This window comes from Hemitrygon akajei, chromosome 3, assembly GCF_048418815.1.
Source record: "Hemitrygon akajei chromosome 3, sHemAka1.3, whole genome shotgun sequence".
In the NCBI taxonomy this organism is placed as follows: domain Eukaryota; kingdom Metazoa; phylum Chordata; class Chondrichthyes; order Myliobatiformes; family Dasyatidae; genus Hemitrygon; species Hemitrygon akajei.
The window spans coordinates 117,166,131-117,184,040 of NC_133126.1; the positions used below are offsets into that span (position 1 = coordinate 117,166,131).

General features: G+C 43.4%; 1 protein-coding gene across 1 annotated transcript in view; it reads left to right on the top strand.

The window, feature by feature from the left end:
- The window catches only part of ankmy1 (ankyrin repeat and MYND domain containing 1), a 100,360-nt gene that overhangs the window by 61,134 nt on the left and 21,316 nt on the right, over positions 1 to 17,910 (top strand). The window contains exons 10-14 of the mRNA XM_073039000.1: positions 1,931 to 2,038; positions 3,403 to 3,534; positions 6,287 to 6,400; positions 11,347 to 11,512; positions 15,551 to 15,722. Coding sequence (XP_072895101.1) covers positions 1,931 to 2,038; positions 3,403 to 3,534; positions 6,287 to 6,400; positions 11,347 to 11,512; positions 15,551 to 15,722 — 692 coding nt within the window. The remainder of the gene's footprint in view (positions 1 to 1,930; positions 2,039 to 3,402; positions 3,535 to 6,286; positions 6,401 to 11,346; positions 11,513 to 15,550; positions 15,723 to 17,910) is intronic.

Genomic DNA, 17,910 nt, shown 5'->3' on the forward strand with positions numbered 1-17,910 from the left:
ATTAATGAAGCTTCTCCATTATTACATCTATCACAATAGGGAGATATATCCGAATAAAAACGAGACAGCTTATCTTTAGTCACGAGGGCCCTATGAACCACTTTAAATTGTAGAAGGGAATGGTGGGCACATAGCAAATGAGCTATTAACCAATTTTAAAATTTCATGCCAAGTATCCTCAGAAATTGGAATCTGTAAATCTTGTTCCCAGAGATTTTTAATTTTGTCTGAAGGAATATTTCTCATTCCCAACAACATACCATAAATATCAGATATAGATCCATTATGGAAGGGTTTCAAATTAAAAATTGTATCAAGTAAATTCTTATCTGGACTTTTAGGAAATGTATGTACTTGAGAACACAAAAAGTCTCTTTGTAACTATCGAAAAAAGTGGGTTTTGGGTAGGCTAAACTTAGCTGACAGTTGTTCAAATGAAGATAGACTATCTCCAACAAACAAATCCTGAAAGCATTTAATACCCAATCTATTCACTCTTTAAAAACTACAACAGTCAAGGAAGGTTTAAAAAAAAGTTAGAAAAAATGGGACTTGAAAGCGAAAAACTCAAGAAACCAAAATATTTTCTAAATTGTACCCAAATCCTCAATGTATGTTTAACTACAAAATTATTAGTTAAATTACTTACAGATAAAGGAATTGAGGATCCAAGAAGAGAAATGATAGAAAATTTATTTAACAGAATTAGCTTCTAAAGAAACCCAGACCGGACAGTCCTCTCAATTAATGTAATGTAACCAAAACGTAAGATTCCGTATATTGACTGCCCAGTAATAAAACCTAAAACTGGGTAAGGCTAAACCTCCATTCTTTTTAGCTTTTTGAAGATGAACTTTATTTAATCGAGAAATTTTATTTCTCCATATACAAGAAGAATCAAAAAATAAAAACAGGTACAGCCTGAAATAAATATAAAAATTTAGGTAAAATATTCATTTTAATAGAATTAATTCGGCCAATCAACGATAAAGAGAGGGGTGACCAATTTGATAGTGCCTTCTTAACATAATTCAGAAATGTAAAAAAAAATTTTTTTTAAAGGAATTTGTCATTCCTAGTAATTGTTACGCCCAAATAAATAAATTGAATTCTTACAATTTTAAAAGGAAAGTTAGTATCAACTAATACCAAGTTATTCAAAGGAAAAAGTTCACTCTTATGAAAGTTTAAGTTCATATCCTGAAAACTGACTAAAGCAGGAGAGTAAGGAAAGTACGGAAGGTAAAGAAGACTCCACATTAGAAATGTGGAGCAAAAGGTCATCAGCATAAAGTGAAACCTTGTGAGTAATACTCCTCCTTAAAATACCAGTGATATCATTAGATTCCCAGAAAACAATAAGACCAAATCAAAAAGCAAAGGACTCAAAGGACAACCTTATCTAGTTCCACATTGAAGTTTAAAAGGTTTAGAATTCTGGCAGATAGTAACAACCTGAGCGGAGGGAGTTAGATAAAGTAATTAAATCCATTGAATAAAATCGGGCCCAAAGTTAAATTTTTCAAAAGTTTTAAATAAATAATTCCATTCAACCCGATCAAAGGCTTTCTCAACATCTAAGGATATCACACATTCCGATATCTCTTTAGAAGGAGAATAAATAACATTCAATAAACAATGAATATTAAAGTGGGAGTATCGATTTTTGATAAATCCAATCTGGTCATCAGAAATAATAGATGGCAAAATATTTTCAATCCTATGAGCCAAAAGTGGGTGTTTTTAAGGCAGAGCGTGATGGGTTATTGATTGGACAGGGCATCAAAGGTTATAGGGAGAAGGCTGGGGAGTGGGGCTGAAGATGGGAAAAAGGGATCAGCCATGATTGAAGCAGACTCGATGGGCCAAATGGCCTAATTCTGCTCCTTTGTCTCATGGTTTATTGACAATGATCATGTTACTTCCTCAGCATGCTCACCAGATTGTTCATCAACTTCTGAAGCACAAGGCAAATCCCAATTTATTGTGGAGAGGTCATTCACCCCTGTCCTTAGCCATCGCCAGTGGAAATGACCTGGTTAGTATTTCCATTGAATGGTTTGTAATTATTTATTCTTGATCTACTGTCTTGTTAAAGTGCTGGTGGGCAACCTTTCCCCATCTACAAGGTCTACAAGTATAAAATATCCACCTCTCACAAAGAGCCTCTGGGAAAGCAAGCTAGCACATGGGTAAGGGACTGGAGCCTTCACTGGACTTCCAAGCTGTAGCGTGGATAGTTTGTAACACAGGGAGCTGGTATACTCTTACACACTTACACATGGATTTTTTTGTCTGTGATCAATGGAATCAATGCCATATAAAATGCTCTTTTTCCACAAGGATTAGTTATGGGCCAGAGGAACGCAGGAACCAGTGGAAATACTGCTTTTTTTTAAAAAGGAAAACACCTTTAATTATTAATCCCTGCCAACCTGGAATCTCTTCCCCGTCAGGATAGAGTTGTCCATTTTGAAAGTCTGCAGTTGGGAATCAGAAAGATTTGGCCTGCCCAGCAGAAACAGTAGCAAAGCTGGGGATATTGACTTAGGAGCGTGCCCTGCTGTGATCCATCCGCTTATCCTTCCAGTGGACCTGGTCCTGCAGAACAGCAGCTTGCCAGCAGATGACGCCAGTGTACTGTGTATCTGTACACAGTGTGTTATCCCCCTCTGGTGGCGGATAGTCAGTACTGCAGCTGGTAAAGTGTTGGGTTGGGAAGAAGATAGTGAATTTAAAAGACAGGAGCTTGTTGTATATGGAAACAGTGATGTTCAGGAGGTACTGGCAAGAATATTGAACAGGAAAGGCATTTCAGTGCTGTGGGCAGAAGAACAGGGAATTGGAACATTAGGTAAGTATTTTAAAGAGTGGGAAAGGGAGTATTGGGCAGTGACCTCTTCCTGCGCTGTGTGATTCTTCATTGTCCCGATAGTTAACCAGGTACCACCTGTGAGGAGTGAAGCAGAATTAATGTTTCAGATAAACAATCTCTCAACAGACCTGGAAAAGTTTCAGGTGTAGGGCCTGGAAGGAGGGAACAAAAGAAAGCTGTGAGCTGGAGTGGAAGGGACGGGAGACAGCAGGCTTTGTTTTCATTCAGACAACCATGAGGTCCTGAGCCCAAGCTGGTGCTTTCACAGCTCCCAGTCACTAAGTCATTGAAGTGGAACCACCTGGATTGCTCAGGACAAGCTTTTACAAACAGCAAAGAGAAACATAAATTCTCACGGAATACTAATCATTTGGGCTCATTCATTCTCTCAAGTTTTTCTCAGGCATAATCAGACATCCTCTACATCACATCTCAGAAGACAGCTCTTACCCCGGAGTTGCTGAAGAGTTCTGTGCCCCGTTAAACAGCAGGCATTAAATAACCTCGAGCTCTGTCTCTGTGTACAGGCAGTAGATGAGCTGCTGGCCCATGGTGCTGACCCAAACCTGCCGCTCACGCATGGCTTGGGAAACGCGCTGAGTGTGGCACTGAGCACCGAATACGAGGACAAGAGAAGCCTGCAGGGTAGAGTGGCATTGGTAAGTGGCGGGAGAATCAGCTATTCTGCTTGGGCGGGTGAGAATGCAGTAAAACTAACATGCCCCTCGACAGAGTGTGAGGGTCTTCAGTAGTCTTCTGCCTTTACTTTAACTTCAGCACCTTCTCAACAAAAGAGAGATTTCTTTGTAATCTGCCAGTAGCTGCTAAGGCTCTGGTGTTAGAATGTGTTCTCACATATTACCATTTAAAAGCCGCCTTCACTACGACTGTGCTGTCATCTAACACACAAAGAAAGTTATGATCAGGTGGAGACCTGCAATATAACTGTGTAATATTTTGTAATGTCACACTGTGGTCTAGTTTCTCTAATGTATGATCTTGCAGTGTGTAATTCTGCAATAATAAATCAAGCATAAGTGGCTTAACATGCTGATATAGCTTCATTAGATTCATGAGAATAGCACTGATAATTATGCAGCCAGGCCTTTGCATATCAATACTGCCCATCAACTAGCCACCTAAGTGATTCCCATTTTCCAGCTGGAAGGCTTTGGAGTTTTTACACTGAGATAATAGGTAACATTATATATGGTTCTGTAGTGAGGTACTGAGAGATGGTCAATATAAAACAGTTCAGCCCACGATGTACCTCCCTTTATAAAGCTTGTTCACAATCAATCTAACTCATCCCCCTTAAAAGGCCCACATGTCTCCATATTTTTTTACATCCATATGCCTATCTAAGAGTCTTTTCAGTGTCCTTATTGTATTGTCCAGTACCACCACCCTATTACTCTGTGTGTGTAAAATCAAAACACATACCTCTGACATCTCCTCACTCACCTTAAACCAATGAAGCAATGTCTTCTGGAGTGACCATTGCTACCGTGGAAAGAAGACGCTGGCTGTCCACTGTATCTATGCCTCTTGTAACTGTATACATCTGTATCTACTCGCCCCTCATCCTCCCTCCCTCCAGGGAGAAAAATCCTAGCTCACTCAATCTTTCCTCATATGTCATGTTCTCCAATCCAGGCAGCATCCTGGTAAATCTGCTCTGAACCCCTCTCTTAAACTTCCCCATCCTTTCACTAATGAGACGACCAGAACAGAACACAGTACTCTGAGTGGTCTAGCCAGGGTTTTATGTAGCTGCAACATTACCTCGCTGCTCCTGAATTCAATCCCTGACTAATGACCAGTATGCCACATGCCTTCCTTAACCAACCTATCCACTTGCATGGTAACTTTAAGGGAGCTACAGACCTGGACCACAGGATTCTCATTTTCAACCTCACCGGGAAGAATCCTGCCATTAATCTTGAACTCTGCCTTCCACTTCCGTCTTCTGAAGTGTATCATTTCACATATTTCAGATTGTGCTTCATCTGTTCCAGCTCTGCGTCCTGTCTATATCCCATTACAACCTATGGGAGGGAGCCTTCCTCACTATCCAGAACACCACCAGCCTTTGAGAGATTTGCAGATTTACTAACCCAGCCTTCCATTTCCTCAACCAAGTCATTTATAAAACTCACAAAGAATGGGGGTCCCAGAACAGTTCCCTAGTCAGGGACCTCCAGCTAGAATGGTGCTCCATGTGACAGTGATATGGTTCTACAGTGTAATGTTGAGGTTGTACAAGTCACTGGTGAGGCCACACTTGGAGTTCTGCTCTCCCTGCTGTAGAAAAGATGTTACTAAGATGGAGAGAGTGCAGAAAAGATTTACAAGTGTGTTGCCAGGATCCAAGGGATTGAGTTGTAGCGAGATTAGACAGGCTAGGACGTTTTTTTCCCTTAGAGCACAGGAGGCTGAGTTAACCGTACAGAGTTCTTTAAAATCAGGAGGGGCAAGAAGAGGGTGAATGCGTTTCCTGAGGTTGAGGGATTGAGAAACCAGTGGGGCCAAGGTTTTAGGACAGCGCGGAAAGACTTAATAAGTGGTTGATCGTACAATATAGAACATTTAACGGTATGATACTTGATAGGCCATTCAGCCCATGAGGTGTAGAATTTGATGCCAGTTTATACTAAATGCGCTCCACTTGTGTTTCATCCATATCACTCCACTTCCATCATCTTCATGTGTCTATCTAAAACTCCACCAAACTAATACCCCTGGAAAACCCATTCCAGGCACCAATCACTCCCTGCATTTAAAAGCAAAAGAATTTGCCCCTCACCTTGCTTTTTCACCTGCACCCTTTTAACCTCAAAAAGCATGTTCTCTGGTACGGGGCAGTTTTTTCCCCCGAGGGTGATGTGTGTATGGAATGAGCTGGAAGTGTATGGAAGCGGTTGAAACAGATACTGTAACAACGTTTAAAAGATGCTGGATTACAGAGGTTGAAAAGATTTGGGCCCAGTTTTGGGAAATGAGACTATCTTGGATGGGCATCTTACACCAGATGGCTGAAGGGCCTATTTCTGTGCTGTGACTCTACCCCGGGGGTTTCCAGTCTGATGGTCCAAGGAGCCCTTGGACAGATCTGGGAACCCCTGCTCTATCCTGTCTTGCTCTTCTTGAATATTTTCAGTAGAGTGACCTCCTCCAGAACAAGGGTGAAACTCTGTGCAGCGCCCCGAGCCAATTTGCTGATCTCAGTAGAGTATGTTAACTCTGAGTGCGGTGGTACCCTGGATATCTGCGGAGCCTAATGGCTGGATGAGGTTACAGCTGGGCTTCCTGTAGGCAACTAGCTTGCAGGTTTATTGTGGTGCTGCCTGTGGGAGGAGACAGAGATTGGTGCGTCCTGCATCTACCTGACTTTATTCCTCTTCTCCCTAGGTCACCAAGCTAATCGCAGCCAAGGCTAATATCTTGATGCCCATCACAATTCAACATAAGGGCAACAAAGCTGTGGGAACTGCTGTGGATTATGCCCACTACAAGTATTACCAGGTACCTATGTCACCAACCCCTGGTTAAAGATGCTCCTTCACCCAGCTCTTTGCGGTGTGTAAACTTAACAGGTTCAGAAATCTGTGCAGAATACCGGAATCAGGGGGGCAGAAGTGAGTACCACTGCTATTACTAAGGAGAAGGTGCTTGTGAAGCTAAGAAGTCCAAAGGTAGATAATTCACTTGGACCAGATGGACTACACCCCAGGATTCTGAAAGAGCTAGATGAAGAAATTGTGGAGGCATGAATAATGATCTTTCAAGAATCACTAGATTCTGGAATGGTTCTGGAGGACTGGAAAATTACAAATGTCATTCCACTCTTTAAGAAGGGAGGGAAACAGGAGGAAGGAAATTACAGGCCAATTAGCCTGGCCTCAGTTTTGGAATGATCTAATATTAAGCACAAGGTTTTGGGGTACTTGAAAGCACATGATAAAATAGGCCAAAGTCAGTGTGGTTTTCTAAAGGGGAAATCTTGCCTAACAAATCTGTTGAAATTCCTTGAGGAAGTAACTGGCCAGATAGACGAAGGATAGTCGGTGATGTTGCTTATTTGGATTTTCAGAAGGCCTTTAACAAGGTGCCACACATGAGGTTTCTTGACAAAATAAGAGCCCGTGGAAGATGTTGGAGTCAATTGTTAAGGATTTGCCCTCAGTGTGCTTAGAGGCACGAGATAAAATAGACCAAAGTTAATGGAGAGGCTGAGAGTCAGATACTGTTGTGGAACCAGGGAATCTGCAGAAGGGCAGAGACAGATGAGGAGGACAGGCGAAGAAGTGGCAGATGGAATGCAGAGTGTATTCTCATGTGCTTTGATAGAAGGAACAAAAGCGTAGACTTTTTTCCTAAATGGGCAGAAAATTCAAAACTCTGAGTTGCAAAAGGACTTGAGAGTCCTTGTGCATGATTCCCTGAAGGTTAATTTGCAGATTCAGTCAGTGGTGAAGAAGGCAAATGCAATGTTAGCGTTCGTTTCGAGAGGACGAGACTGTAAAAACAAAGATGTAGTGCTGAGGCTTTATAAGGCTCTGGAAAGGCCTCACCTGGAGTATTGTCAGCAGTTTTGGGCCCCTTATCTAAGAAAGGATGTGCTGACATTGCAGAGGGTTCAGAGGAGGTTTACGGGAATGATTCCAGGAATGGAAGGGTTAATCTATGAGGAGCATTTGATGGCTCTGGGCCTGTACTCACTTCAGTTTAGAAGATTGATAGTGGAGGGAGGGGTGAAATTTCATTGAAACCTATCGAATGTTGAAAAGCCCAGACAGAGTGAATATGGAGAGGATGTTTCCTTTAGTGGGGAATCTAGGACCAGAAGGCACAGCATCAGCATAGTGGGACTTGCATTTAAAAAGGAGATGAGGAGGAATTTATTTAGCCAGAGAGTGCTGTATACGTGGAATTTGTTGCCAGAGGCGGCTGTGGAGAACAGTTCATTGGGTATTTTTAAGGCAGAGGCTGATAGGTTCCTGATTAGTCAAGATGCGAAGGCTTACTGGGAGAAGGCAGGGGAATGAGGTTCGGAGGGAAGATCTATCAGCCTTTGTAAAAATGGCAGAGCAGAAGATGGGACAATGGACTATTTCTGCTCTTATATTTTCATGGTCTTATGGAAGTGCATGGTTAGGTATTTTGGCAGAAGGAATAACAGCATGGGCTATTTTGTAAATAGGGAAAAAATTCAAAAATGGGAGATTTAGAGGGAGTTGGGAGTCATCGTGCAGGATTCCCTAAAGGTTGATTTTCATGTTGAGTTGGTGGCAAGGAAGGCAAATGCATTGTTAGCATTCATTTCAAGATGATATAATGCTGAGGTTTATAAGGATTGGTCAGACTGCACTAGTACTGTGAGCAGTCTTGGGCCCTTATCTAAGGAAGGATGTGCTAGCATTGGAGAGAGTCCAGGGGAGGTCCATAGGAATAATCTCAGGAATTAAATGGTTAACATATGAGGAGCGTTGATGGCTCTGGGCCTGTACTCACTAGAGTCTAGAAGAATGAGGGAGGATCTCATTGAAACCTATCGTATATGTAAAGGTCTTGATAGAATGGGTGTGGAGAGAATGTTTCGTAGAGTCGGGGTGTCACAGATGTCACAGCCTCAGAGTTGAGGGATGTGCATTTAAACTGAGATAAGGAAACATTTCCTTTCCTGTAGGTATTGAATCTGTGGAATTCTTTGCCACAGACAGCATCCTGGCCAAGTCATTGAGTATATTTAATGCAGGGCTTGATAGGTTGTTGGTGAATCAGGGTATCAAAGGTTACGGGGAGAAGGCAGGAGAACGGGGAACAGGCTTGATGGGCTGCTTCTAGTTCAAATCCCACAGAGTTATATGCACAAAATGTAGAGCCGACAATATTGCGTGGATGGAGCATTACACCCTAGGACCTCCACCTAAAGTAGCTATCTCCAAAACCTTGGACAACATACCTCAAACAACATCCTTAATAAACAGATAATCTGTCAAGTCAGACCGGGCTGTTTTAGCTTGCTGTGTGTAAACTGGCTACAGGTTCCTACATTACAGGTTTTGTTAATGATGGTGCTGTTAGCAAGTCTGTTGATTTGTACTTCTGTAAATTGATCCGTACACTTAATTAGTCTCTTCCCAGATGTCAGATAATTCCAGGCTTCTCCATTAAATTTTTTTGTTCCTAGTTTGCAGCATCTTGTTTATACATTAGTCAGCCTAATAACAAAGGACTTGCGTGTACTGTGAGGCTACATTTTCAGGTCTATTTTAAATTGACAGGACACTGCACAGTGGTAGCTGCCCTGCCATTTCGTTGGCTCAAGTTCAGTCCTGACCTCTGGTATTCCCTACATGGAGTTTGCATGTTCTCCCTCTGATGGCATGGGCTTCTCCTGGATGCTCCAGTTTGCTCCTACACAGGCAATTACATAGGCGTCCTATGTGATGCAATGGCTGCTATCAATTGCCCCTGGTGGAGTCGAGTGGCACTGGAATTAGTGGCAAATAATTCACGTAACTAAGCGAGTGGGTTGCAGAGAAATAAGTTGGAGAATGGAATTGGTGGGTCAGTATAGACTCGATGTGCTGAATAGCCTTCCATGTCACAATGAAAAATGAGACACTGAGAAACTGTGCCGAATATTTCCGGAGACATTGGTTTACGTACTATAATGGCTTCATTTACTACTCCTAGGGAATCTGGCATTGCTATGTTCTCGAATAGTGGCTGTTCTGCACAGACCGAGGTTGGCAGATGGAATATAATCCTGGCAATTACAAGGTGATGGGAAGTCAAATGGTGGTGGGACATAGACAGAAAGTGGTAAGGTGCTAAGGAATTTTGACAGCTCCCTGAAATTGGCCACACCAGTCAGTGAAGAAGGTCTGTGGCACGTTTGCCTTTATAAATTGGGGCATAGAATATAAAAGTTAGAATAAAATGAAAGGGGTGATTGATAGCTGGGGGTGGCTGTTTGTTTGCAGGATTGCTCACTGAGCCTGAAGATTAGGTCGCAAACATTTCATCACCAGTTGGGATGACATCATCAGCGTGCAATCGGGAGTTGCCCTCAGCAGGAGCAACACTCAATTGCACACTGATGATGTCAACTCGACTGGTGATGAAACGTTTGTGCCCTAACCCCCAGAGTCGGCGAACAGCCCTACTAACAAAGGTTAAGGTGTTATGTTGCAACTTGGCAATACGTTGGTTGAACCCCAGTTGGAGTGTTGTGTGCAGTTCTGGTTGCCACACTAGATGAAGAATGTGATTTCACCAGGCTGTTGCCCGGATCGGAGGACTTCAGATATAGGGTGAGATTGGACAGACTGGTTTGGAGTGAAGTGGGCTTGGGGGTGGGAGGGGCTGACTGGATGGAGATGTGTAAACTTATAACAGGCTTAGGGTAGAAAGTCAGAATCTCTATGGGGCATCAGAAGAAAAGAGAGCAAAGGTTTCAGGTGAGAGGAGGGAACTTTGAGTTTTTTTTAGCAGTGTTTATTTTACACACCTGGAACACTGCCAGGGAAGTGGCGGATTCAGACACAATTACTTTGTTTAAGGGATATTTAAATAGGCACTGCATTGAAGGATATGGCACTAATGGAGGCAAATAGGATTGGTGTTGGCACAAAGGTGAAGTGCCAAAGGGTCTGTTTCTGTGCCGTAACTCTGATCATATTCCCTCGTATTTCAATTCTTTCTTATCAGATTGTCCTTCAGTTCCATTCTCGCCATGTGCCTAACCACATTCCCCCCTCCACCCTCTAACTATTGGCATTATTAATAGTCTTCGCTCTATGGTCTCTAGATTTAAATGCCTCCCACAAAAGAAACATTTTCTCTATGCCTTCCCTATAGAATATTTCTCTAATTTTAATGACTTCACAAGAGTAACATTTATGCCCATCTGCTTTTTAGAGTCTTGCAGCATGAAAACAGGCTCCTCAGCCCACTGAGTCAGCATCGACCATTTTTACACTAACCCCACTTTGTTCTCATGTTCCCATCAATGACCCTCGGACTCTACCAGTCATTTACACACTGGGACATTTTACAGGGGTCAATTAGCAGGAACCCAGGTGGTCACGGAAAACATGGATAGCACCGGGGCCGGAAATGGAGACGTGAAGCAGCAGTTCTACTAACCACAATGCGGCTTTCTGTGAATAATTGATAGAGGGCAAATTGGGAAGAGCCTGGGTCATACATCACAGAAACGAGTCCTTTGGCCCAGCTGGTCGATGCTGACTAAGATTCCCATCTAAGCTAGTCCCATCTGCTCGCGTTTGTCACGTATCCCTTCAAACCTTCCCTATCCATAGACCTGTCTGAGTGTCTTTTAAAAGTTATTTAATATACCTGCCTCAACCACTTCCTTCAGCAACTCATTCCCAACTCACTTGGTGAAGATGCTATCATAAGTTCTTTTAGGTGAAACTGTGCATCCTTCTTGTATGCAGGATAAGAGAATAGCAGAGACACCTTACCATGCCCTTTCGCCTGAAGAGCGAGAGGTCTACAACGCCCGGCGCTTCCTCCTCAACTTTTTGGGCAAGCCATTCCGAACGGCCGCCATCGACAAGGAACAGGAGCGGTTTGACGCCATCATCCAGCAGAACATCCGATGTAAGGAGCGGCCTTGGCCTTCTCCACTCCGGCTCTGCTCCCCTCACCTGAGCCTCCCACTGGGGAGTCTCAGCTGCTGCCAACGGGGGGCAGAGCGGGGAGTCCTGAGACACACAGCCCGGGCTTTGATTCTGGTGGGAGGGTCATGACTATAGCTCTCTGGGTAGACGGGTGCTCTGAGCCTGTACTCAATGAGTAGGAACCTCACTGAAAAGCCTGGATAGAATGATGTGGAGAGGATGTTTCCATGAGTAGGAAGATCTAGAATCTGAGGACAAAGGGCATCCTTTTGGAACTGAGATCGGGAGGAATTTATTCAGCCAGGGGGTGATTAATCTGTTGAATTCTTTACCACAGAGTGCAGTGGAAGCCAAGTCATTGGGTGTATTTAAGGCAGAGATTGATTGGTTCTTGATTAGGAGAGGGGTAGGGGTTACAAGGAGAGGACGGGGGAATAGGGTTGAGGGAAGAAAAATCTGCCATGATTGGATGGTGGAGCAGACTTGTTGTGCTGAATGGTCTAAATCTGTTCTTGTACCTTATGGTCCTAAATATCAAAGATTCCATGTCTCCTACGTAGTTCTCATTGGGAGAACACAAGTAGGGGTGGAATTTATCCCAGGCACAGGGAAGAAGTTGGGTTCTGGTAAGGAAATCACTTTTCCTGTTCTGTCAGGGTTCACTGACGAGATAGATGTACTGTAAATAGATGCCCAAGTTGAACTTCTGAAAGCTGCTACAACAGGCTGGAATTCAGCTGTTCGAACAGCATCTATGGATCTATGCAGGAGGAGGTTTTAGGAGTTGCTGATGGTTTGGGTACATCAGGACTGGGAGTGGAGAGGGCAGACAGCAGGGTAACGAGTTTCGTACTGTGACAGGAGCCCAAGGTGATTGGTGGATGGAGGAGTGGTGAAATGTGACTGACAGGTTGAGTGGTAGGCCAGCGATGCAGTTGGGGATGGAGGCAGATGATGCTGTTTATAGTTACAGAGTTGCATGATACAGAAATGGTTCTTCAGCCTGCAGTCTGCACTGACCGTTCTTCACAAAACTCCCTTTTATTCTCTCAACATTCCACCTCTCACCGTCACTCCACAGATGATTCACAGTGACCAGTTAACCCACATAAAATGCACATCTTTGTGAGGTGGAAGGGAACATGCTTTGCGTAGAAGATGCTGTAGATGCTGGGTGTGAGTGTGAACATGCCCTTCCTGGATTGGGTATCAGATCTTGTGCATTCTGAGATGTGGCTCAGATCCACAAGAGGAGACAGCCAGATCAGATGTCTTGAGAGGTCCAAGATCAGGCAACAAAAGAACACCAGGTTCTTCCCTCTTGGAGATCTGTGCAAAGGAGTTTATAGCTTTATAGGAAATCACAGGCCATTGCTCATTTGAGGTGACCCACTTCATCAGTTTCTACAAAACTTTCGATCTCCTGCGGGGAACCAGAACTGTGAGAGTACAAGGATAATCCAGATATGCTGTGCAGCTGCAAGATCCAGAAAGTCTAGTCCTGACTAAATCTAGAGTTGGGGAAGCCAAGTTTGTCCTGTCCTGTTCAAGTGGGTTCTTCATCACTAAGTGACATTATTCTGGTGGTTGTTCATGATCTGCAGAACTTGTGAATCCTTCTGCACCATTACTCAGAGTAAACCAGGTTTGGAGAGATCCCAAAGTCCACTTTGAAAGGATCAGTCCAAATCTGAATGCTTTCCCACCTTTGCCCCTACAGCTCTAAAATATATTACCCTTTTTGTGTCCATCCATTTTCCCCCTGAAAATTGTTGTTAACTTTGTAGCCATTGCCTTGTTTGGCTGTAAGTGTAGAATAAGTAAAACTCGCTGCATAAAATATGCCCTTCAATGCCCCTCAATTATTATAAATTTCCTGAAACCCTTATAGGCAGGAGAAACAGTCTCCATATTTGCTGTATGAGAACAACACAGTGACACAGCAAGTTCAGCAGTTGTCCCACTGCACCAGAGACCAGGGTTTGATCCTGACCTCACCCTCCCTGTGACTGCCAGTATTCCCCGAGGTGCTTTGGGTCCCTCTCACATTCCAAGGAGGCATGGGCTGTTAAGTTAATGCCAGTTGCACGTTATCTACAATGTGTAGGGGAGTGGTGGAGCTTGAGGGGAATGAATGCAAATGTTGGAAGAATAATGGAGGATTAATGTAAGTAGCTGGCTGATTGTCAACAAAGACTCAGTGAAAAGTCCTGTTTCCATGTCTTACAATTCTATGTAACACTTCAACATTTTGACTGCTTCAAGCTTTTCTCTCTTACCTGAGAGCTATTGCATCCCCTCTGATCTCTGTGCGGGAGGGTGAACACATGAAAAGCATTTGGCTCCAGATGGGGTACCCGGCCACGTACTGAGGACCTGTGCTAGTCAATTGGCAGGAGTGTTCACTGAGACCTTTATCCTCTCGCTTCGGCTGTCTGAGATACCCACCTGCTTCGATTGTGCCGGTGCCTCAGAAAGTCGTGGCGATCTGCCTCAATGACTAGTGTCAGTAGCACTGATGAAGTGTTTTGAGAGGCTGAGTATAAAATATATCAACTCCTGCCTGAGAAGTGACTTAGAAAGACTAATTGGAAAATAGCTTCATACGAACAGGTGTAAGAAAATGGGTCAAATGGCTGTTACCCTTGTTTTAAGATTCAGTGAATTTTAATTGGTTTTGGGAAACTCCTCCAATTTACCGACTGCTGTAAAAAAAAAGGTTCTGCCAAAACCAACCTCATTTGTGCTTTGCCTGCCTCAGTTAAAAAAAATAGGACAGATGAGTGTAAGTGTTGAAAGATTCCAGATGAGCAGTGGGAAAAGAGTGGAGTCACCAACATACAGTACAGCCCATTATATTCTAAATGGTCGCTAATGTGACTCCGTACTATCTGCTGCAGTTCGGGATAGGCACACGGGATTGAGAACAAGACACTAACTGCAAGAGGTTTCACGTGCAATGTAATTTGTTTCCATTAGATGGATTATTTTTTCATTGGAGCCTTCTTGTTCATCAAATGCCACAAGTGTCTGATTGCCTGTTTAGTCGTAGGCAGGCATCAGGGGCTCCCGGTCCACTGTTCATTTGCTCCACTGCAACAGCTCCCTCATAATTGATCTGGAGCATTGTGTATTCTCATTCTGGGCTATGGCCAAACAGTTTTGCTTTTCAACTCTTTTACTACAATCCATACATTTAGAAATGGTAGAATTCCCACTCACGGTGTGGCATGCGGAACCTATATGTGTTTTTTCCATCACCTTATTTATTGGGCAGAGTGGAAGAGAGGTCCCAGAGAGCTCTTTGCACAAAAGCTGCATCCGCATTAGTTGATCGACACTTGTATCCCTTGGCCAACACCAAAATTCTAGAAATGTTATTGTGTAATTCAGTTCTAAGATCTAAAGTCAGTAGAATACCATAGCCATATAGATGGCCCACAAATAGACCCTTCAGCCCATCAAATCTATGCTAAACATCAACCACCCATTTACACTAATACTGAACCCATTTTATTTTTCCACTGATTCTATCATTCATCTACACACGAGGCGAAAGTTACAGCAGCAAGTTCACCTACAGACTCCAACCTTTATGGGGCATGGGGGAGACAGACACCACAGGAAACCTATGCAGTCGGAAAGAGAAAGTGCAAACTCCACGGAGACAGCAGTGGTCTGTGTTGCTGGAGCTGGAGGCAGTGGCTCTACTGGCTGCAGCACTTTGTTGCTCTTGACATTAATAAATTAGAGATAGGACAGGTTGTAAGAGGAAGAAATGTTGAAGAGCAGGGAAAACTGCACAGTACCCCATCCGTTGGTGGGCTGTGCAGTTTACCATCCAGAAACATGAAACATGGGAGCAGCATCCAAAGATAAACTTGGAGTTTGGTCAAGAGTTAATTTTGGAAACTAGGGCTAAGCACTAATAGAGCATGTTTTAGAGGGAGGAGCTTTGGTTTAAGAATGATCTTGGGACTGTGATGAACTCTCCGTTGTAAAGTGTTTGTTTTCGCAGCCCGAGCACCTGGGACTTTAACTCAGCTCACCGAATCAGAGGCACTTACCCTCGCTGGCATTAGTCTAACAGCCCAGACTATCTTCGAGCAACATGCTCAGAAGGGCGACGAAACTCTCCCTTCAACAGCAACCTCGGAAAAGAAGAGGAAGGCTGAAGACAGAGGTCACAGGTGAGAAATGTTGGATGAAGAATTTTTTTTTAAGCAGGTCCAAGGTAGTCAGGCATCTCAAAAAAGCATAGTGCAGGAGAACTTTGATGAGCTGACATGATCAGGACTTTTAGAGGAGTAATGACTGGCCAGTTTTCTAGATTATTTGATGTTATTCATATCATTACCTCAAAACACTTTAATTTACTTCATTTAGATGTTACCAAGTGTGATGTTGTTTCCGGTAAGTTAGGTTTGTGGTTTTATGGCAGTGAAGCTTGGGTAACCTACAGCCATCACATCAAGTCCTTGGAGCGCTTCCACGTAAGCTGCCTTCAGCACATCCTGGGAATTACCTGGTGTGAGCGGGTGCCTCACACTGAAATACTTGTAAAGACCAACTGCACAAGTATTGACGCCATGATCACTCAGCGTCAGCTGCAGTGGCTGGGACACGTGATAAGGATGTCGGCTACCCCGCAGAGTGTTATACGGCGCTACATCATGGTCGACACTCAGCTGGAGGGCTGAAGAATCGCTATAAGGATCAGATGAAGAATGCTTTAAGGAAGTGCAAGATCAGACCTGAGGACCTGGAGGATGTTGCTGCTAACCGTAACACTTGGCGACAGCTGTGTAGGGACAGGGTTCGTATTCTGGAGATGGAAAGAACAGCCAGAAGACAGCAGAAGAGAGCCAGGAGAAATGCAGCCATGGTTGCCATCACTACCACATATGCATGTCCCAACTGCAATAGAACTTGTGGGTCCAGGATAGGACTGTACAGTCATCAAAGATCTCACCAATAAAAGAGTGGATGTCATCATCGGATTCCGATGGACAACTGAAGAAATTGAGAGTGAACCAGTGAGTGGAAGGGAACGTATGAACTGTATAAAATAGATGCCGATCTATTGAGACTTGTGTATATTCAGGAAGCGAGATAGCGGATATTTTTGTACTGAATGAGCAACGGACAAGGAATTTTGCAGAATGAACACCAAGGGGCAAGGACCTCTTCACTGAGTGAACAGAAGCAGTGAACTCCATTCTGAAGGATGCAATCAGAACGATTCTGTATTAACACCCACATGTAGGCAGTAAAATGGTTCGGCAAAGCCATGAAGGGCCAAAAGGCCTGTTTTGGTGCTGTAATGTTCTATGTTATTAACAGCCACAGGTCTAGTGATCTTTACCTGTCATTATTTAGGCATTCGCGCTGACTTGTGGAAGCACTTTTTGTATTGGTTGATTGATAGCAATTTATTATTGACACATGTTCTGAAATACGGTGGAAAGCTTTCATTTTGCATGCCATACATAATTACATTAAGGTAGAAAACAGAATGCAGAATATGGTGTTGCCATTACAGAGAAAGTGCAATGCAAGTAGACAAATAAAGAACAAAAACTACTCATTTTTATTTTTACAAACTTTTTAATTGTAGGTCATATTGCAGAAAGTTGTTAATTGTTATCACCCAGACAGGATTTCCAACCTTTGGTTTTATTATTGCTTCATGATGTTCCAGTGCATTCATTTCCCATGACCCAGGTACACTGGAATAATATTGTACCTGATCTGAGTTACCAGACGCCTCCAAGTTTTACATTTGGGAAAAAAACATGTCTGTTTAATGGACAGAAACTTGGGCAAAAAACTATTGGATCGCGTTTACAAGCCTTGTCATATCATGTGAAATGTACTGGCCACATTTCTGTTCTGGCCTGTGGCTGGTGGGATTAAAGTGTAAATTGAATGATGTTGTTGATGAAAAGCTTCATACCGTTTGTCCTGCTTTCACTTTGAGGACATCTGATGGAGTGCAGATGAACAGGTCAGTGTTTGGATAGTCACCGCTGATGTGAGAGAGAACATGGGTCTAGCTGAGTAGTCATTGCCAGTAGGAATCTGCTAACATCACTAAAGCAACTATAGTATCGCCAGCAAAGAAAACCAACAGCTAGAATTGGCAGGAATCCACAGAGCGTGGATATTTTCTTTATTTTCAGGATGCAGGATTGCTGACAAGAATGATAAATGCTGCCACCCTATTTGCCTTGACTAGTTAGTGGTGAGCCATCTTAGAGTCACTGGGTCATACGGTGCAAAAAGAGGTCTTCTGACTCACTGAGTCCTATGGCAACCAGTAAGTCCTTTTCCAGTAATTCCACTCGCGTCCTTCACATTCCCATCAACTGTCCCCAG